This window comes from Oryctolagus cuniculus, chromosome 18 (assembly GCF_051225735.1).
Source record: "Oryctolagus cuniculus isolate XC-2025 breed Fujian yellow rabbit chromosome 18, ASM5122573v1, whole genome shotgun sequence".
NCBI lineage: Eukaryota > Metazoa > Chordata > Mammalia > Lagomorpha > Leporidae > Oryctolagus > Oryctolagus cuniculus.
Window position 1 is genome coordinate 73,495,318 of NC_142884.1, and position 21,908 is coordinate 73,517,225.

Consider the following 21,908-nt stretch of genomic DNA (forward strand, 5'->3'; position numbering starts at 1 on the left):
AGAGACAGAGAGAAAGGTCTTCCTTTTGCCGTTGGTTCACCCTCCAATGGCCGCCATGGCCAGCATGCTGCGGCCAGCGCACTGCGCTGATCTGAAGGCAGGAGCCAGGTGCTTCTCCTGGTCTCCCATGTGGGTGCAGGGCCCAAGCACTTGAGCCATCCTCCACTGCACTCCCGGGCCACAGCAGAGAGCTGGCCTGGAAGAGGGGCAACCGGGACAGAATCCGGTGCCCTGACCGGGACTAGAACCCGGTGTGCTGGCGCCGCAAGGCGGAGGATTAGCCTAGTGAGCCGCGGCGCCGGCCCAAAAGTTTTCAAACTGTGAGTTGTTCCCCTGCCGTTCAGTACTGCTTTTACTGGCCTCTCTCTCTTATTGTGAAAGTCCAAATCCCCAAGGGCATCCGTCTCTTGACTCGTTTTTCAAAGCAAGAGAACCTTCTTCTTTCTGCAAATGGAAATTGCTTTCTTGTTTTTTATTTTCCTGGTTGTAAAAAGGGCACATGGCTCATGCAGAAAATACAAATGGGGGAAAGTGCAAAGGTAGCAAAAGTCTCTAATACCACTCGCATGGTAGCGTCAGTGTCCCTGTGCCCGCAGCACGTCAGATGGCAGGTGTCTAAACACTTGTTGAGTGAGTGATTACTGTTGATCTCTTGCAAACATCCTTTTTGGTTCTCAGATAAAACAAAACCATTTATCTGAGACTGAAACTGCCAAGATGTTATCACATCTCTTAGATGACGTTGCACAATGGCACCTGATTTCTGACACCTATGGAATGTGGGGGAACAATAACATGATATTCCCCACTCTCTTGGCCATAATGTCAAGGGCGGCTTGGTTTGAGCAATATCAAGAAAGGCTTCAAAACAGTCCCAGGCTCCACGGGAGTGGCTCCTGCAGCAGTGGGAGGCCGGCTCTGCCTCCCAAATCCTCCCTCCCACACCTGGGCCCTCTTCCTTCCCCAGGGCACCTGAACCCAACTCAACACTTCCTACTGGCAAAGCAAGATGGCTCCCTGATTCCCTCTAAAATGAATTAAAGCCAGATGCTGTCTGCAGCCCATGCTTCTTCAGTCTCCAAATGGAATGTGTTAATACTGACAAACCTGACTGTTCACTCTGTTGAAGAACTGTCAAATCTGGTACCACTGGACTCTTACCCTACAGAGCCATCAGTTCCCCATAACCACCTCACCCCTATGGTCTGACACCCCAAATCCCGTTCTGCTTTGGTCATGTACCTGACTCCCACCCCTAGCTCATTATGTGACGCATTCAGGGTTCTCCCGTCAAGCACCAGTCACTGGGGACACGAGAGGACGCAGGAGCTTAGGGGAAGACTTTTAACCAACAAATGGTGGTGCGGTGTGGCAGGTGCAGCACACAGGCATGGACACAGCGCAGGGGAGCTGACTGCGGGGGTCGAGGCTGAGCTACAGGAAGAGTGAGTTCACCACGCGATGGAGGCGCAAACCATGCAAACCGCGGGGGTGGCAGAACTGTACAGGTGTCCTGCCCTCCGGCCCCCTCAGGCCAGCAACTCCTCCTGGCCTACACGGGTCTGTCCAGGAGCCTCCGGCCCGGTCCTCTCGTTGTTTCCTTCTGTCAATAACCGCAGGTCCACGTGTGCCCAGAGGAGGCTGACTAATCCCACCCTCCTCCAGTTACTTCAGCTAAGGCCGCCCTCCCACTCCAGGATGGCCGGCCATCTGACCCTGGTGGAAGACGTAGCACTCCACACTCAGCATTTTCTTTCTTTTTTTTTCTGGACAGGCAGAGTTAGAGAGAGAGAGAGAGAGAGAGAGGTCTTCCTTTACCGTTGGTTCAGCCCCCAAGTGGCTGCTATGGCCGGCACGCTGCGCCAATCCGAAGCCAGGAGTCAGGTGCTTCCTCCTGGTCTCCCATGAGGGTGCAGAGCCCAAGCACTTGGGCCATCCTCCACTGCCTTCCTGGGCCACAGCAGAGAGCTGGACTGGAAAAGGAGCAACTGGGACAGAACCCGGCGCCCCAACCGGGACTAGAACCCAGGTGCCAGCGCCACAGGCAGAGGATTAGCCTAGTGAGCCGCGGTGCCCTTTCTTTCTTTAAAGATTTATCTTTTTTTACTTGAGAGTCAGAGCTACACAGAGAGGAGTGGGGGGGGGAGGGAAAGAGAGAGGTTTTCCATCCGCTGGTTCACTCCCCAAATGGCCGCAACGGCTGGAACTGTGCCGATCCGAAGCCAGGAGCCAGGAGCTTCTTCTGGGTCTTCTGGGTCTCCCATGCAGATGCAGGGGCCCAAGGACTTGGGCCATCTTCTACTGCTTTCCCAGGCCATAGCAGAGAGCTGGATCAGAAGTGGAGCAGCCAGGACTCGAACCAGCGCCCATATGGGATGCCGGCACTTCAGGCCAGGGCATTAACCCGCTGCGCCCCAGCGCCAGCCCCCGCAGTCATATTTTCAAGTAGCTACATTTTGCAGTGAACTTTCCCTGCCATATGTCGTTTTTGACTCTAATGACAATCCACTTGAGGAAAAAAAAACCACAAATAATGTGTATAACTGATTTAGAAAAAATTTATTAAGCGCCTATAGTCACAGTTCCCTCCATCTGACATTCAGTGAGCACCACTGTGTGCCCAGCACTGGGCTTGGCGCCGGCGAGTGGTGCCAAGAGACAATGAACATACAAGCTAGGAGGCGGCCTGCATAAAGTCATCGCAGCGAGTTTCCGGCCCGAGCAGCGTTCAAAGTACAGCAGCTCCTTGGAGAAAGGCGCGCCAACGGCTCCCGGAGTCGCTGGGCAGGAATCCCGGAGCAGACAGGCTCTGGGTGCTTGCCTTGTGCTTTATTTTTTATTATGTTTTTCGACATGCACAGTACTGAGAACAGAACCACCAACCTCCACACGCCCATCTCCCGGCCTCAACAGCAGGTCACCTCCGACCCCCGCTGCCCCTTGAAAGCAAAGCCTACACACTGTAATTTTTGCATCCATCAACCCCGAGCTGCGTGTGAGGAAGAACTGGGAACCTTCGGCTCTGCCCCAAGTCGCATCCTTCCGCCGAGAAAGCGGCCGTTCCCGATTCCCGTCGGTGCCTCTCCAGCGTGGGCCGGCGCGGGGTGAAGACCTCCTCGGGGCCTCACAGTGGGGTGAAGGAGGCTCCGTGGAGGCAGGACACCTGCTCGGCGGGCACGAGCTGACTCATGGCCACTTCCGGTCACTGCCTTCATCTCGGCCGAGCGCATCCGGACCTCGGGACCCCGACCTCCCAGCCCCTGGGCGTTCCCCGAGTCCCCAGTTCCGCCAGCCTTTCACGGCGGCCCGCTGCCGGCCTCCCTTCTCCCGGGCACCGCGCCGTGTGGACACAGCGTCCGCCCTCAGCACGCACACCCCAGCTGGCCTCCAGCGGCCGGGCCGGCTCCCTATAACCCCTGCTTACACGCCGCCCGCGGCTCCCAGCACCCACAGGACCTCCGCCGAGCCGAGCGGGAGGGGAAGGGCAGCACAACGCAGGGGCTCCCCAGCCGGCGACCTCAACCATCTTTTCAGGGTCTCCCTTCTCCCCCGGGAAGCCCCTTCTCTCTCCTAAATGACGAAAGCTGCAGCTACGGGTGCCACTCGGTGTAACGGAAGCGGCAGCTGGTGTCCGCGGGCTTTACCCACGGCCGGGACTCGGGTTCAAACACCCGGCTCCACAGCCCACAGGCGGCCGCACGCCACCACCGTCAGCCCGGCTCGCGCCGCCCCGTCGCAGCCGCGCCGCAGCCAGCCCCGCGCCGCCCGCCGGGGCGGGGAACGGAGGCTTCTGATTGGCCGCCTCCGGCGACGGGGGGCGATGGGAGGGGAGCGACGACGCGGGGGCGTCGCGGAGAAATGACGCCACGCCGCGGCTCCTTAAAGGCGCCGGCTCCGCGCGCCGCGGATGGCGCAGGCGCGTTCCGGGGGCTCCCGCTGGTGCTCGGAGCGCCGAGAGCCGGGGCCGGGCGGGCGCGCGCGCGCGCCGAGTGTGCGGACGGGGCGCGCGCCGGGCGCGGGCAGCTCGAGGGGTCGGGTCGGGCCGGGCGGCGTCCGTCCGGCGGGGAAACGGGCGCCGCGATGGCCGAGGGCAGCGCCGTGTCTGACCCTCAACACGCCGCGCGCCTGCTGCGAGCGCTCAGCTCTTTCCGCGAGGAGTCCCGCTTCTGCGACGCGCACCTGGTCCTCGACGGGGAGGAGATCCCGGTGCAGAAGAACATCCTGGCGGCGGCCAGCCCCTACATCAGGTGAGGCGGGGTCTCCGGGGCCCCGCGCCCCGCCGGGCTGGCCCCGGGCCCGGGCCTACTAGTCCCGCGGGCCCTCCCAGACGCCGCCCGGCCCGGGCACCGGCGCTCGGGAGCCGGGCGGGGCCGCGCCCGAGAAGGCCCGGCCGGCCGGCGGGTCCCGGCTGAAGTTTGCGGGCCGCGCGCCTCCGCCCCGACGCGCGGTGGGCTGGGCCGGGCCGGGCGCGCCCTCCCGGAGGAGGAGCCGGGCCCACCGCGCGAGCCGGGGCTGGGTCGTCCCCTGGGGACGGGCAGCGCGCCCCGGGCCCCCGCGACTTCCCCGCCCGGTGCTCGCGCCTCGGAGGGAGCCGTCCGGGGTTCTGGACCCCCGGCCACGGGCACGGCGCACCGGGAGGGTCCGGCGGCTCACGCGCGTTTTTAAAAACTTGCGAGACGCGAGGCTTAACGCGATTTGACAGCTCGACTAACCGGGTTAATTAAAAGGTTGCCAAGACCGCGTCGACCCGAGTGTAGCCGATCTTGTAGGAGGCTGCTACCTTTTAGCAACGTTCTTGCAAACTGGGTTGCTCTTTTTCGTGAGAGTGGGGCGGGGGTGGGGTGGGGGGGAAGCGAAACGCTGGAGAAACTGCCCCGTAAGCGGGTTAAATATAGACTAATGGCAGAGAATGGCTTCGGAATCGACGGATCGGGAAAGGCAAAACGATGCGTGCTGCGTTCTTAGTGCCTTGTCCCGGCGGGACTGTGCACACAGCCTGCGTTCTAACCTCTCTTCCAGTACTTGTGGCCCCCCCCCGGCCCTCCTTCGTAGATACAGAGGAATTCCAGCCCGGTGGGTTTAAGGGGCGCGGGGAAGTCTTTGTTGGAATGGAGTTTGAATTGCCCGTGCGCCTGTCACCTTATCAGAGCCTTCCGCTCTACAACGTGCATGCTTGGCGTGGTCTCCAAGTGCCACTGGTTGGCCTCCCCGAAGTAAAAAGTGCAGCTCGGATCCCCGCGCACGCGCCCTCTGTCCGGTTCTCTGCCCAGCACTCACCACTCTCATGTGCCCTACGGTTGACTCACAGAGTTTGTTGATCTTTGCCAACCACAGTGTGAGCTCCGCGAGGCCAGGGGTTTTTCCTTCTGCTCCTTGCGCTGGTCACTCCCGGGAAGAGCAGTGCCTTTGGGCTAGTACGTGCGCTGAATGATTGACCGCCTTCCTCGCTTGGAAACGGCCGCATGCCCACCATTAGGGGATTGGCTCCACGCCATTGCCCGGGTAGACGTCCACTGGGCACTGGACTCCCCGGGGCCACCTGCTTCCAATTCCAGCTCGTGCTCACATTAGCTGTGTGTGCGTTGTTGGGAGACGACTTGGGATTGGCTTCAGCGCAGGAGCCTGCCAAACGACGAACAAAACGTGTCTCCATCTTGTTTCTTCTGTGGTGCTCTGCACACAGGTCTACAGAGGTGATGCTACCTGCTGAATTAGAAAGCTCCACACAGCCCGGTTCTGTCGCTTTCCAGCTGAGAACGTGGGGGCTTGGTGGTGTTCGTGACTTGGGTTGTGAGGTTACAGTTACTCAGTGGTTGAACTGGGATTAGGCGCCAAGCCTCCAAGGGTGCCTCGTCTCCTTTTCCATGCCAAGTTTCCCTGTGCTTGGATTTAACTGTTCTTTTGCTGGCTTACAGTATGTTATGATTCAATTGCTTATCCAGCACTTTCACACACTGACTCATTTTGATTTTCATTTTCAACCATCTTGTGCCATTGTTTGGGCACATACTTTTGATGTCTTATGGGGAAGCATGAATCAGTCAATATGTGATTCTTCAAGGACAGATTAATTGCCTTAAGTTTCTTTTGCTGTTGAAGTGGTAGAACGTTATTGTGCTTATTTTAAATGATAAGTTTATTTCAAAATAACCTGAATAATCCGTATCACTACTCAGCTGCAAACAGTTTAGTAATGTGAACAGCAGGAATGCTGGGCTTCTGTGACGTGTCTGTTTGGTCTGAATGGCACTTTAGAGAATTTATTGAAACAAAATGAATTTGTATGTTCTAGAACTTATGTTTTTTATCTTTCCCTGTGAAGCTTACCCATTTAGTCAGTGACATCGTTAATACATAAATTGGATATTCAAAAGTTTGGTAATCTATGAGGTTTGTTAAAAATCTGAGTTTAGTTTGTAGTCTTTTGTTAGCCTGAGTGCTAAATGGGCTCAATTGTATTGTTTAGAAACCATGTAATAAGTTGCCTCCTGTCAGTTTCAAAAAGGTAACAAATCCAACTTTGTCACACTTGGAATTAAAGCAGCTAGTCTGGCCTGCTTTCTACTTACTACAGAAATGTCTTTTAACCTAACTTGCTGCTTTGATCTTTTCCTGTGCTCCATCTTCAGTCCAGCATTTGCTGTTCTGATGGTCTTAGCAACCACATCACCATCAGAAACGCTTTAACTATAAAAGGCAGAAACCAGAAGTCTCTACTAGTGGCAGAATCCTCCTGAGAAGCTGAACCAGGCCTGAGATTTCTGGGCTGTGCAGTCTCTGTCATGCAGCGTGGGGTCCAGCTGTTCCAGGAAGGCGGGCAGAGTCCCCCTTAGCCCATCACTCAGCTCCGTGTTCCCGGATTTTCTGTATCCTGGTCCACAGATGACATTTTCCCTCCAGCTCGTTGGGAAAACTGAATCTAAACGTAGCAGTGACCTTTAAAAGCAGTGGTCCTGGATTCATAGGTCCTGCACCCAGGGTTGTTCTCGGCACCTGAGAGCTTCTGGGACCAAGCTTCCTGAGGCCGGCGGAGCTCTCCCTCTATTGAACGTTGCAGACTTTGCTTTGCCGAGGCTCTTCACTTCTGGCACCGTCCCACTGATTTGATGGGTTCAGACCCCTTTCTCTGGTGAGCTGCGACTCCTACGATCGTTTGTGGAGAGGATTTGGAGACGAAACACTGCTTTTGCAGAGACATTTTAGTGGCTCTGGGTCCTCTGTTCACCTTTGAGAATCTGGACTTTTCCAGGGACCTGCTACAAAGTTAGCTTGGTTGGCTTTCAGTCCTGGAGGGTGGCGGAAGGAAGGAGTCCCAGGGTTTTTCCATCCTTGGACGAGTCAGCGAACAATGTCAATGACTTAAGAAAACGTGTTTAGAGAAAGCTGATCGAGTGAGAGTAGTTAGACATTGGTCCTAAACCCAGCCTAGATCATCTGAGCGACTTCCCTGGGACCTGGTTTCCTTGCCTGAGAAGCGAGCTTGATTGGGCTGCATGAGCAGCAAATCCCCTATAAGCCTCAACTGCTTAGCTCTGCTCCGTGGGGTCTGCCGTACAGCTTTATTGTGTCAGTGGAAGTTTGCTACGCGCTGGTGCACGGCTTCCTTCCCCAGCCACACAGGACTCTCACGGGCATTCGGCTGTATAGAACCTGCCTCCTGGAGTTGTGTTGTACCAAGCACTTTTAATGCTGTTAATCTGGGTGTGTTCCAGGCTTCCTTCTTGATGATCTGGTTCTGCCATTTCAGTCTAAAATTTGACTGCGGATCATGCTTGAGGAGTCTGGCGTGGTCTCTGTGGGAGGTGCAGCCTTCGGAAGAATGTGGACTCGCCATTGTCTTTCCATCGGATGTCTGGAATCTGCACCGTAGTGTGACGTGGCATGAGCACTGAAATCCCCGGTGGTGTCTGCTGTGTACAGCCCAAACCGTTACTCCCCGAGTCCGTTCTCATGGCCGATTTACGTGATGACTGAATGGCTTCTCTCAGGCTTCGCTTCCTTGTCACTGCTGAACTCGGGCACTGAGGCAGCCACTCCATCCTCCCCCTGCTAACGAGGGCCGTCGCCGGGGACTCAGGCCTTCCAGGGACGTGCTCAGGAGGATTTCTGCTGGCTTTCTGATCGTTTCAGTCTTTTCCTCTCCCTGGTGCTTTGAGTTGAGTCTCGCGTCTGTAGCTGTTCCTGAGTGGCTGTCATGGGATCTTGAGTGGTGGATTAGCCCAAGTGTCTTAGTGGTCACGGGTCCAGTTAGAAACTCCAGGCTGAGTCTCGTACTGAATCCCGAGTGTTCTTAAAGTCAAGTGGGCTGTCCCTGTCTCTTGTGGGAGTCTGTGGTGATGGGAAAAGTCGGGCCTGAGTGTCTTTTAATGGATCTAGGCCTGTTTGTTTTTATCTTCCCACAATAAGGCATCCCTCACAACTGCGTAACAGATGAGCTCTCTCCTGAACGTCTTACAGGTCAACAACACTTAAAATTTAAAACTGTTTTTCTTTTCCTTTCCTTTTGTATTTTCAGTCTTGGTTGATGAAACCTCATTCTTAGGTGAGTTTTTCCAAAGTAATAAAGGATGTGCATTCGAATGCTGTTGCTTTCAACACAGATTCCTCATTTCAGTTGAAAGGTGTCTGCATTTATACAAGACTGTGGTCACCGTGTTCGCGGCAGTGAGTCCTCTACACATAGGAGGTTTGGGAAGGTTTCAAGTGACGAAACCAGTCAGTAAGTTCCTCGTTAGCCAGCACCCCCAGCATAAGCAGGTGCTGAGAGCAACAGTGAAGGTCAGCAGTAAAGCCCGGCCCTGTCGGTACCGCTCGTCCAGTTGATGAGGCTCCTCTCTGACGTCCGCCTCTTCTGTGTTTTCTCCCGTACGCCCCCTCCGTTGTTTTGAGGTACTGTTTATTATAAAAGTTAGAGGTCCAAGGAAACGCTTTTGCACACCAAAACTCTGATTCCTTGGGATTTAGATTTGGGTGGTATAGACCCAGCATCCAGGTTACAAAGCCACTTTTATCCATTGGTTAAGTGTTAATCAGTTCTTCTCATAATATCAAAGTGGGACTTAAAATCTCTTTATGATCCATAAAGAAAACATAATTAGGACAAATAAGGAGTCGTTTGGTGATGGGCACCGTGCAGTGCGTCCTTGAGGAGCCGCGTCAGCCTTCCGAAGGGTGCAAGGCTATCATTTTGGGAACCAGGGCTGTAATAGAAATGAATAATTTGTAAGTTGGAATTCTGGGTTAAGGGTGGAGGTGCGGAGGTGTGGGTGTGACAGGCTGCAGGCTGTGGTTGCAGCCTTGAATGTGAGTGCTTCCCATGGGTTCTCTGGCTCCTGAGCCTCAGTGAGCCCAAAGAGGGAGGAGATCAAAGGCTTGGTGAAGGTGACAGCACGGCTCCATGGCAGGGGAAAGAGGTGTCCCTCCGAAAGTCTCGCCACTCAGCTGGAGCTGTCTGAGCCCTGTGCTCGGAAGAGCAGAGTTAAATCATCTTTGAGAGTGCTTGCTGCCAGAGTGCCTCAGCCACAAAAGGATGCTCTCAGGTTTCAGCCTCCATTTCTTTGTGGGAATAATCTTTTAAATGATTTCTTTTCTTTTGAAAGGCAGAGAGAGGACAGAGTGAGGCACAGAGAAAGAGATCTTCCATCTGCTGGTTCATTCCCCCAGTTGCCTGCAAGAGCCAGGTCTGGGCTGGGCCAAAAGCAAGAGCCAGGAACTTCATCCGTGTCTCCTACCTGGGTGGCAGGGACCCGAACTTGGACCATCACCTCTGCCCCCCAGGGGCTGCATTGGCAGGAAACTGGGATCAGAGGCAGAGCCAGTACTTGAACCAGACACTCCAATATGGGACATGGGCATCCCAAGCAACATCTTAGTTGTTATACCAACACCTGCTCCCTCTCTGTGGGAGTAACTGATGAGCGCCTTGCCCTGTGACAGAAGTATTGCAGGAATAATGTGAAACATGAATGTATAGCACTCTGTCATTGACTGTTTTTGGTGGAGGAATTTTTTTTTGTCTGTTCAAAGATATTTTTAAGAATGAAATACTTAAGGAAAATAAGATCTTGGCAGACTATTTTGTTAGATAAAACAGGCATAGCACTTAAGCAGTAAAGCTTTGAGAGCCAGTTTATATCATAAATGGAAGAGGAGAGGACTGATTTCAAAAATCCTACAGTTGGGGCCAGTGCTGTGGTGTAGCGAGTAAATCTGCCTGTGGCACCGGATTCCCATATGGGCATTTGAGTCCCGGCTGCTCTATCCAGCCCCTGCTAATGTGCCTAGAAAAGCAGCAGAGGATGGTCAAAGTACTTGGACCCCTGCATCCACGTGGGAGACCTGAAAGAATCTTCTGGCTCCTGGCTTTGGATCGGCTCAGCTCTGGTCACTGTGGCCCTTTGGTGAGTGAACCAGCAGGTGGAAGATCTTTTCTGTCTCTCCCTTTCTGTCTCTGTATAACTCTGCCTCTCAAATAAATAAATCTTTGAAGATGAATTCAACTGTTGAATAATGGAATATAGACTGGCCCCAACAGTTGTAGCTGCGCTGATCCAAAGCCAGGAGCCAGGAGCTTCTTCCAGGTCTCCCACATGGATTCTGGGGCCCGAGGACTTGGGCCCTATTCTACCGCTTTCCCAGGCCATAGCAGGGAGCTGGATCAGAAGTAGAGCAGCCAGGATTGGAACTAGCTCTCATATAGAATGCCGGCACTGCAGGTGGTGGCTTTACCCACTGCGTCACAGCACTGGCCCCTATATTTTTATCTTTTAAAAACAATTTTAAAGACCATTGGTGCTAATGGCTTTTATGGTAACATGGTAATATGGATAACACTTTGAAGCATAGTTTTACAGCCAAGTTAGCATTCGTCAGTAATAAGCTGCCCATGTCCCTGAAAAATGGCTGAGTATCACTGAGTTAAAAAATCTGCAGACTTTTGTCACTTAGGTTGCTTGTATTGATCAGTCCCTGAGTTGGAGGAAACTTCAGGCTGAAGCTGCACACGTAGGCTGTGGGGTTGGTGTGAGTCCCCTCCTACACGTGAGGAGCGTTCTCTAGAGTAAAGCTGCGAGATGCGGATGGTGGGGTTTTCTGGAGCCGTGGGAAACCTCAGGAAGAAACTTTACTCCTTGAAGGCTGCCTCCATTTTATCTAACAATAGTGTGCCAGGCTATGTTGTCCTTTAGAAAGAAAGGTCCCATCATCACTGTTCAATTCTCCTCCTTGTGCCCGAGCCCACCTTGGGCTTCAGGGTGCAGGTGGGGGCCAGCAGGACTCCTCCCTCCCTTCCTCTCTCTCTCTCTCTCTCTCTCTCTAAGATTTATTTTATTTATTTGAAAGAGTTACAGAGAAAGGTAGAGACAGAGAAAGAGGTCTTCCATCTGCTAGTTCACTCCCCAGATGGCTGCAATGGTCAGCTGAGCCGATCCAAAGCCGGGAGCCAGTACCCACAGCACCAGCCCTGACCCATTGTCTCATGTGTCTTCCTTAAAAGAGGGAACAGGGGCTGGCGCCATGATGTAGCGGGTAAAGCCACCGCCTGCAGTGCGGGTATCCCATATGGGTGCTGGTTCAGGTCCCGGCTGCTCCACTTTCATTCCAGCTCTCTGTTATGGCCTGGAAAAGCAGTAGAAGATGGCCCAAGTGCTTCAACCCTTGCACCCATGTGGGAGACTTGGAAGAAGCTCTTGGCTCCTCATTTCAGATCGGGACAGCGCTGGCTGTTGTGGCCATTGGGGAGTGACCCAGCAGATGGAAGACCTCTCTCTGTCTCTCTCTGCATCTGCCTCTCTGTAACTCTGCCTTTCAAACAAAAACAAATAAATCTTTAAAAAAAGAAAAGAAAGAAGAGGGAACAGTTTCCCACAGACTTCCAGCTGCTCTTCCTGAGCGAGGGCCGGTTTGAGACTTCTCTCTGGGGTTGGGGCTGCTGGCTCTGTTTCCTGCCTGGCCTCCTTGACAGCTGTGTCTTGCCACTTCCTCCGCTGCCTGGGAGTTAACCCTGTGCTGCTGGGGAGCGAGTCAGAGCAGAGCAGTTGCTATGTTTCCTTTATTTACACTCCTCTTTGGCACTGATAGGAAAGAGGCTTAGGAGAGGCTCCGCAGCTGTCACGGCTGTTGGGACATTCTTGGGAAGTGTCATTGCTGCCGTAACTCGTGCTTGGGCCTGCTGCTCACCAATAATACTGTACAGTCCAGGAGCCAGCGTGATGGAAAGTTACTGAAGTGGACTGCTATTACTGCATCACAGATGCAGGTCACAATACAGGGACCATATTTTAGTTTGTGTTGACTTTTCGGGGGTTGCTTGGGGGTTTGGTCATTCACTCAGCAAATACACGGGCGGTAAATGGAGTGATCGCCACTGCTAGGGAGGTGGTAGTGCACCACAAGGAGGCCGCTGCCCCCAGGGCCTACATTCAGTTGTTTACAGGGTGGTCTGTCCACGAGGCGCTTCATGCTTGAGTGTCGTGTGCTATTTGAGTGCCCCTCAAACCATGTTGGTGCTCCCCAGAAACCGTACCCAGACTCAGCCTGGGTGTGTAGAGACCTACGTCAGCTCATTGATTTTATTCTTTCTGGGGCTGGTGAAGGAGATGAACATAAAGCTAAAGAGTTTTACTGTATTTCTGGTATTTACTTTTTTTTCCCCAACACTCTCTATCCTGGTGTTATGTATAAGTATCCAGGAGGTCAGGGATGGGGAAAGACTAGAAATACTTTATGCGTTGGACTGGACACTTGGGAAAGTCAACTCCAGAAGTTTATTTAGTGGACTTGTCTGGCCGTTCATTACTCTGTTAGTAGCCCCAATAATCACGCTTGACGAAACAGCTTTCCTTAAGAAGAGAACCTAGATTCTTGGCTGAGGTTCTCCGATAACGCTCATTCATTCACTCTTCTGTTCTTGCGTGTTTGTGCCACTGCCGTGAGCTAGACAGTCAGGGTCCCAGCATCCATGGGGTGTAGGGGAGAGGTAGGCAATGAAGGAGCATTCTAATCGCAGAGAGGTGTGCATGCTGAGGGAGTGACCGGTGGGAGTGGTCGCTGCTGTGTTTGGAGTGAAGGGAGCTCCTTGCTTAATCTGAGTTCTGAAGGAGCAGGCAGCTGGGGCCAGAGAACAGTTGGTGGGGGCACGGGGAGCAGAGGTGCTGGGGAACAGAAAGGCAGTGTGCCTGGGGAGCCTTGCCACAGGCAGAATGGTATCCAAGCAGCCAGCGGGCTGGGACGGGCCCCTGGTTCTACATTCAAGCTGGCTTTGTGCTGCTTCCAAATAGGATTAACCCTCCTGCCATGACACACCCCCTTTCCAGTTGCTAACTATATTGTGGGTTGGTGAAGGCTCCACCAACCGATTTTATGACATAGTTTAGTCTATGCTAGAGTTTAGATTTCCTTTTAAGGATTATTATCATTTTAAAAATGATATATACAAATTTAGTCTTATTTGTACATTTGACAGTTCTTTTATTGTATTTATTATTTATTTGAAAGGCAGAGAGACAAAGAGACAGATGGAGAGAGATCTTCCATGTGCTGGTTTGTTCCCAAAAGACCCACAACAGCCAGGGCTGAGCCAGGCCAAAGCCAGGAGCCCAGAACTCAATCTGGATTTCCCATGTGGGTGACAGAGATCCAAGTACTTGAGCCATCTCCAGCCTCCCAAGATGTGCATTAGCAGGGAGCTGGAATCAGAAGCTGAGCTAGCACTCAAACCCAGACACTGGTATAGCATGTGGGCCTCCCAAGCAGTGGCGTAACACTGCACCAGACTCCCGTCCCTGTGTATTTTCTTTCAGTTCGCTCTGTCTGTGGCATTGAAAGTGAGTTATGAAAGCCAGGAGTGGCAGCTGGGCCCATTTATGAACCTGCTGCAGTTTTTCAGATAGGAAATAGATGCCCTGGTCTAGGAATTGGCAGTGGAGTGGGAGTGAAGTGGCTACATTAGAGATGTTTGGCACTAGGACTTGCTCGTGAGGAAGAAGAGAGAGGTGTGTGGCTCCCAGGCTCACTGCTTCTTCCTCGCTACATCTGGCAAACAGTGCTCCTCATCACTTCCTGTGGGCATTAAATTAAGGACATTTTGGAAAGAGTTTTCAAAGAATAGAATCTACTCTCAGATTTTATAGCTTAGTTGTGAAAATGTAGGTTTTGGGGCAGGTGCTGTGGTGTAGCCGGTAAAGCTGCCGCCTGCAGTGCTGGCATCCTATATGGGCACTGGTTTGAGTCCCGACTGCTCCACTTCGGATCCAGCTCTCTGCTGTGGCCTGGAAAAGCAGTGGAAGATGGCCCAAGTGCTTGGGCCCCTGCACCCATGTGGGAGACCCAGAAGAAGCTCCTGGCTCCTAATTGGCACAGTTCCAGCTATTGCGGCCAGTTGGGGAGTGAACCAGCCAATGGAAGACCTCTCTCTCTCTGCCTCTCCTTTTCTCTCTGTGTAACTCCAACTTTCAAATAAATAAATAAATCTTTTTTAAAAAATATAGGGTTTTTTTTTTTTTTAAGTTTATTGATTTATTTATTTGAGAGACAGAGCTTCCATCCTCTGGTTTACAAGGCTGGGCCAACCTGAAACCAGGAACTGAGCCGAGAGCTCAGTGTGTCTCCCATGTAGGTGGTAGGGTCTCAAGTACTTGTTGCCTCTTAGGATGCTTATTCGCAAGAAGTTAGAGTCAGGAGTCGGCACTGGGACTTGAAGGCAGGCACTCTGACATAGGAAGCATCTTAATCACTGTCTTAGTTTACTAACGTGAACAAAACCCATTTTTATTTCTTTGAAAGTCGGAATTGGAGAGAGAAAAAAAGAGAGAAGAAGTCTTGGATCTGCTGGTTCACTCCCCAAGTTTCTGTAAATGGCCAGGGCTGAGCCAGACTAAAGCCAGTATGTTCATCCGGGTCTCCCATGTGGGTTCAGGGGCCCAAGCACTTGGGACATCTTCTGTTGCTTTCCCAGGCCACTAGCAGGAGCAGTATTGGAAATGGAGCAGCCGGGACACAAACTGGCACCACCTGGGAGGTGAGCATCACAGTCAGTGGCTTTATCTACTACACAAAAAGTGTTTTATTGGTGTGCTCCTCCTAGCTATAGGAGTTTTGAGGACAAGAACTTCTTGGGTAATCACCTGTGAATGAAACAGTGTTGGAGCAAGGCCTTGGAGGGTTTGTGTGTGTGCAGAGGGAGAAGTTGGGGTTCCCTTGGGGAGAATACAGGTGTAAATGCACCGGATTTGCGCTCAGAGAAGTTAAGTGATTGGGCTGGACTGGGGGCTCCACGTGGGCGTATGAGGAGTGTGGGTGGCTGGGAATGAAGAGAGCCATGCTGTGGAGTAAAGGGTGAATTGACTTAGATGTGTATTCAGCCATTAATTGATAATGATACAGAATAATACCAGTGATAGCATGGAACTCTACCAGGTGAGTTGTTGTCTGTTTGTAGGAGGAGGAAGGGATGAGACTAGAGGGCTGGACTGACTGAAGTTAGCCCACCAAGGTGACAATCAGGGATTAGAGAAGAAATCAACTGGATTCTAACTGAACGTGGCATCTGAGGATGAAAAAAAGAGAAGAGAAAGCAGGTTTTGAGCCTGGCTACTTAATTTTGTCTTAGATTTCCTGGATCTGAGATAGCATTGATATATAAACATCTTAATTATGCTCTTCCACTTGACAGCTCTGCAGAGTGTGTCTCCTGTAATGCATTTGTGATAATCTTTTTGCAAGGTTTCCTGTCTCTCTGCCTTTATTGACTTCTACTTTTCTGGTGCATAAATTCACATTCATCCTTCAAGACCTGGTTCAAACATCCCTTTCTCTATAACATTTTTCCAACTGTGCCAAATAATCACTGGCTTGGATGCAGGTACATCGGTGTCTGTCTTAGTGGGGAGAACAAAGCAGACAGGCAGTCTGGGTGCTTTGAAAGCCCATCGTAGGGGCCGGCGCTGTGGCACAGCAGGTTAACTCCTTGGCATGAAGTGCCGGCATCCCATATGGGCACCGATTCGAGACCCAACTGCTCCACTTCCAATCCAGCTCTCTGCTATGGCCTGGGAAAGCAGTAGAAGATGGCCCAAGTCCTTGGGCCCCTGCGCCCACATAGGAAACCTGGAAGAGGCTCTTGGCTCCTGGCTTTGGATCAGTGCAGCTCCGGCCATTGTGGCCAGTTGGGGAGTGAACCATCGGATGGAAGACCTCTCCCTCCCTCCCTCCCTCCCTCTCTCTCTCTCTCTCTCTCTCTCTGCTACTCCTCTCTCTGTGTAACTCTGACTTTCAAATAAACAAATAAATCTTTAAAAAAAAAAAAAAAAGAAAAAAAGAAAGCCCATCACCCTCCATCTCCAGGGCCAGAGGCACTGAATCCCTAAGTAGAGCATGCGTGCAGGCGTGACAGACTGAACGACGGCAGCCGGTACATGCTGATGAGGAACACAGGATCAGCGTTCAGGACGCAGTGCACACCACCTCCAGGCCAGATGAAACTCCCTGTGGTGACGTCTTACTGCACAGCTCAGTGCGTATCGGGGCAGGGGCGAGTCTCATCTGCAGGAGCTTCACTCTGTGCTGCTGCTTGTGGCAGCCAGCTCCAGCGTAGTCTGTTCCCGATGCCAGGAAAACTGGGAGAAGAAAAGAGTGGATTCTTTACTCAGAGCCCTTTTGTTCCCACATGACTAAAGAATTTGTTGAGAAGCGCTCATTCCCCTGACAACACTTGGGAAGGCGTTTTCAGCTCCAAGTTCTAGCCGGGGGTTGTAAGTGGGGAGAGGCCAGAAGCAGAGCGGTGGCTCTGGGCTGGGGTGAAGGGTGCTGAAGGAGAGCTCCTGCTGAGCCAGCCCCTCAGGGCCGTGCAGGGGCTGACCGCAGCGTGTGCTCGGCTGGGCTTGCCATCTCCCTCCTCCCAGTATTTCCTTCTCAAACAAGGCGTGCGGCGGGGTGGGGGAGACGGCTTTCCTGACGTGAGCTTTGCTTGGGTTTGGAACAGCTCTGAAGCATGAAAGCAGACCCTGAAAACCGGCTCCATTCGTCCTTTCCCGTTGGGTTTGTTGGGCAGCTCTACCTCCTTTGAAGAGACACAAACCTTCCTTCTCTGTATCTGCACTGGGGGGAGAGTGGAAACATGGACCTTAACTAGAGAGGGAAACTTGTCAGAGTGCCCAGTCAAAGATGATACTTGCACGAGGTCTGGGAGTATAGAAGGAGACTCTGAGCACAGCACCCGAGCAGGAGGCCTGAGTAGAAGACCTGGAGCTGCCTGACAGGTCGTGGCATGAATGCCTGTCTTTCATGTGTGTTTCCAGAGGGTCAGGGTGTGACCAGAACAAGGAACCAGGCTTGCTTCATTCTAGAAGAATTTTGTGGCTTCACAAGCTGCTGCATCACGCTTCTGTCTCTAAAGTCATCTCAGAAGTTTCACATGCATTTTTCAACCTTGTCTTTGAAGAGGTAAATTTTATTGACTGCTTTACTTTGAGAACTGTAAGAACTAGATTCGAGTTCTGTAAGTCTGTGTTGTATAAAAAAACAGAAAGCCACACGAGAGTCCATAGTCTGTGTCACCCTGGCTTCTGGTTCCGAACGGTGAGCTACAGTTCGGATGCAGTCACAGCCGTGCTGCTTGGTGTATACGTTCCATCTTCTCACTTGCTGTCTTCACACATGTACAGCTCAGTGTGATGCCCGTAACCGTTGTGTAATAGGCGTTCGTTATTCCATCATGTCACTGTTCCATATAACTTTCTTTATATTGTCCTGTTTGACATTTTAATTTCAAGGTTTTGTTTTTTTCTTTGGAATGCTGACACTACAAACAAACTCATAAAAGCCACTCAGGTTCTTTTTTCTCTGTACTTTTTTGTGGGTAAAGGTAGGCCCACGGCGGTCTGTCTCTCAGGACAGAAAACAGAAACAGGTTTGTCATTCTTGCTGTATGAAACCAGACTGCTGCCCCGGGGGACTGTATTATTGGGCAGCAGCTTCACAGTGTGTGTATCTGATCACTTTTTTAATCTCTATCACCATTATTTTATTTGTAACTTTGGGAAATAATTTTTTCTTTTCTTTTTTTTTTTTTTTTTTTTTTTTTTTTTTTTTTTTGACTGGCAGAGTGGATAGTGAGAGAGAGAGACAGAGAGAAAATTCTTTCCCATTGGTTCACCCCACAATGGCCGCTGTGGCCGGCGCGCTGCAGCTGGCGCACCGCGCTGATCCGATGGCAGGAGCCAGGTGCTTCTCCTGGTCTCCCATGCGGGTGCAGGGCCCAAGCAGAGAGCTGGCTTGGAAGAGGGGCAACCAGGACTAGAACCCGGTGTGCCAGCGCCGTAGGCGCTCACCTAATGAGCCGCGGCATCGGCTGGAAATAATTTCTAAAACTTTTTATTTTGCACGTGTTTGACCCAATTGTACAATGTTGTTTCTTCTCATAAAACTATTCAGAGCAGGGATTGGCAAACTTTCTGAACTGGTCAGAAATGTTTTAGACTTTGTAGGTCCTGTGTGGACTCTGTCACATATTCTTTTTCATTTTTATTTCCAAAACCTTATAAAATATAGGAACCACTTTTAGGGGCTGGCATTGTGAAATAAGCCGCCCCTACTGGGTCCCATCCCAGCTGTTTCACTTCCAATCCACCTGGGCAAGCAGTGGAAGATGACCCAAGTGCTTGGGGGATCCGGATGGAGTTCTGGGCTCCTGGCTCAGGCCATTGTAGCCATTTGGGGAGTGGACCCCCAGGTGGAAGATCTCTCTCTCAATCTGTCCTTCTTTCTATACATAACCCTTCCTTTAAAGTAAACATGAAGCAAACAAACAAACCAGTTTTAGCACAAAGCCGTACAAAAACAGGCAGCAGGCTGTGACTTGTCAGCTTCTCCTCTATAGGAATAGAGTTTTATAAGTTTGGACAGAAAAACTTTTAACTCTAAAGGTCACTTTCAGTGATGCTTAGCTGCAGTTCCTGATTATTTACACGCCAGACTTCTGTAGATCTAAGATTGACCAACAAGGCTGATTCTCCCTGGTTCTTCCCTGTCCTGCTCCCTCCAAAATTGCATTCTCTTTTTTTTCTTCTAGCATGTAGTTCTGTTGTATATCCTCATCCTTCTCCTGTATTTAAAAAACAAAACAAAACAAAACAAAAACAAACAAAAAACAAAAAAACCTTTTCCCTTATTTCTTGGCTGCTTTTCTGTAGCAAAACAGTATGTGTCCGTTTTTGCCAGTGCATGGCATGTTGCAGAATTGCAAACATTGAATGAATTCATTTGTTCAAAGCAGAGAGACCCTGCATCTCCTTCCAACAAGGCACAGTTTTCTTGACTTTGCAACCTGGGTTCTTAGAAGAAGGATCTTTGTTTCCTTGTATGCAGACTCACTTCCTCTTTTGTGTTCCCTCTGCCATTAGGCTTGTGTCTCATCGCTCCATTAAAACCATCCTTTTAAAAATTGAAAAACAGGCCAATGCTGTGCTGCCGCCTGTGGTGCTGGTTAGAGTCCCAGCTGCTCCACCACTTCGGATCCAGCTCTCTGCTGATGGCCTGGGAAAGCGGTACACATGGCCCAAGTGCTTGGGCCCCTGCACCACGTGGGAGACCTGGAAGAAGCTGCTGGCTCCAGGCTTTGGATCAGTCCAGCTCCGGCCCTTACGGCCAGTGGGGGAATGAACCAGCGAATGGGAGATCTCTTTCTCTCTCTGCCTCTCCGTAACTCCGCCTTTCAAATAAATAAATAATTCTTCAAAACATTTTTTAAATGTTTTAATTTTTAATTGTACAACACAGTTGCCACATCAGGTGAAGAGCTCTGGAAGAATTTGCCTTTCTAGACCTGTCCCCGTACGTTTGCCGCTGTGGGCCATTTTCTCAGCACTCGGCCTCAGGCCTCCGTGGTGCCTTCGTCCGTTCTCCTGACATCTGCTTTCCTGGTGCGCCACCCCGTTTGTCCTTATACCTTGATCAGGCGTGAAATCCTGTCCTCACGCAGGTGTCTCCCTTGGCAATCTCGTCTGCTCCAAAGACGCACAGCTTCGTCCCCTCTCCTGAACCCCAGGCCTGTGGATCCCACAGTCTGCCAGATGGCCACCTTACACCTGGCTGGCCCCAGCTCGCTCTTCCCCCAGGTGGGGGTTTCCTGTTCACCACGCTGGCTGATGTATAACTTCAGACTGCCCAGGAGAACCCCAAGAGTCACCCGAGATGCCAGCCCCTCCCTCCTTCCTCAGCTGCCAGTGGGTGCCAGGTCTCAGGTCTCCGAGCGCTTTGTGTCGGCTCCCACTTGTGCTGAGAGGTGACAGGGTCCCTTACTAGCTGTTTGCCTCCATGCTCGGCCCCCATCCATCTTCCACACTGCTGCTGCCAGAGGGAGGGTTCTAGAATGTGATAGGATAACGTTGAAAACTCTGTCTCTGGAGACATGGCTGACTCAGTGCCAGCGCAGGAGAAATGCACTGAAAGCCTGGAGTACGCTGTGCCAGAAAAGTAAGAAAGGACTCAAGAAAACGGGCTTTTTGAAAGGGCACAGGAGCCAACCTGAGAGAACGCTCAGCCGTTTGAGCAAGAAAGTAAATGATAACGTCCGATTATAATCAACAGCATAAAGTAAACGTCCACGGGTCTGTGAATGAATACGTGAACGCATGGCTGGATGAATAAGTTACTGAAGGAAGAGAGGAGACGAGTCTTTCTTACAAAAGAATTTCAATTGCCGTATGCCAGAGGAGCAGACTAGAACAGCTTCATTGGAACACCACAGTGATGATTGTTGCAAGCAAGATCCACCAGTGGATACTAAAATTAGTGGGCAAGAGTTTGAGTAGTAAAAGGATATTTGCTTATTCTCCAATTATCTCCCCTGGTATATTCATTGATTACACAGGGAAAAGTAATAATTTAACGGTAGAGAAACCCCAGCAGACACTCCCTAACCAAGGTGAATATCACCAGGAAGGAATAAGACATCTTCCTCCTGATATGGTGCCGAAAAGGGTCATGTGCCTGCCCAAAGTGCACAACCTGGGTGTGTTAGGAATGAAACAAATCCGAGTTGAAGGACGTTGTCCAGGATAACTGACCAGAACCATCAAGGCAGGCCTGGGGAACTGCTACAAGTTCCTGCCCAGCTCTTGCAGTCTGGAAGCTGACCCTGATCCTAGAGAGGAGGGAGAGCTGGGAAATTATGAGGACTGAAGTCTGTAGTTTAGGTAGCAGGATTTTACCAGCATTAATTTATTTGCTAATTGCTGGACGAAGGGTCTACAGGCGCTCAAGTCTAAACTTGTTTCAAAATAAACCATTAAATAGAAAGACAAACTCCTACTAACAGTGGCTCCGTTTCTCTCAAGGTCAAGTCCATATTCCTTTATATGATGTGCAGGTCCTCAAGAGCTGGCTTTTCTCCCTGTCCTGCTTCCCAGACAGGTCTACACCCTGCTGTCTTGCCTGGCTCCACTGCTTGCTTCTCATTCCTCGAATGGTCAGAAACAGCTCCCGCGGCCACAGCCAGTCCCTCCCCGAGCACCTCCTCCCCGCCTCTCGTACGCCTGTGAAATACTCAACCCAGGCCTGGATAGCACCTGCTCCTCAGGCGTACAGTGCTGTTCTCGGCCGCCCCCGGCCTGCGGCGCTTCCGCAGTCTTTGCTCGTGTTTCACGGCTGAAGCGCTTTACAGAAAGTCTCTGGACTCAGGCTTGCTGGGTTTCTTCCGATGAGATTGAGGCTGTGCGTGTTTGGTAGCATCCTGTCCCCACATGCGTGACGTTCGCTCTGGCCCTGTGGTTATAGGAGTACTCTCTAGAGTAATCCACTGTCTTACTCTCTGTATTAATAAGTAACTTAGAGTGACATTTTGAGATTATGTGAATATTCCTTTCTCATCAACCTTCCTCACTGGTTTTAGCATCTGCTTATATCTTAGGACA

General features: G+C 51.5%; 1 protein-coding gene across 3 annotated transcripts in view; it reads left to right on the forward strand.

Annotated features, from left to right (window-relative positions):
* The first annotated feature begins 3,614 nt into the window (after positions 1 to 3,614).
* The window catches only part of GAN (gigaxonin), a 62,395-nt gene continuing 44,101 nt past the window's right edge, over positions 3,615 to 21,908 (forward strand). The window contains exon 1 of one of the 3 annotated variants that reach the window (XM_051847037.3): positions 3,615 to 4,247. In XM_051847037.3, coding sequence (XP_051702997.2) covers positions 3,859 to 4,247 — 389 coding nt within the window. In that variant the 5' untranslated portion in view covers positions 3,615 to 3,858. The remainder of the gene's footprint in view (positions 4,248 to 21,908) is intronic. The other 2 variants (XM_070062796.2, XM_051847040.3) reach the window with 2 other exon arrangements.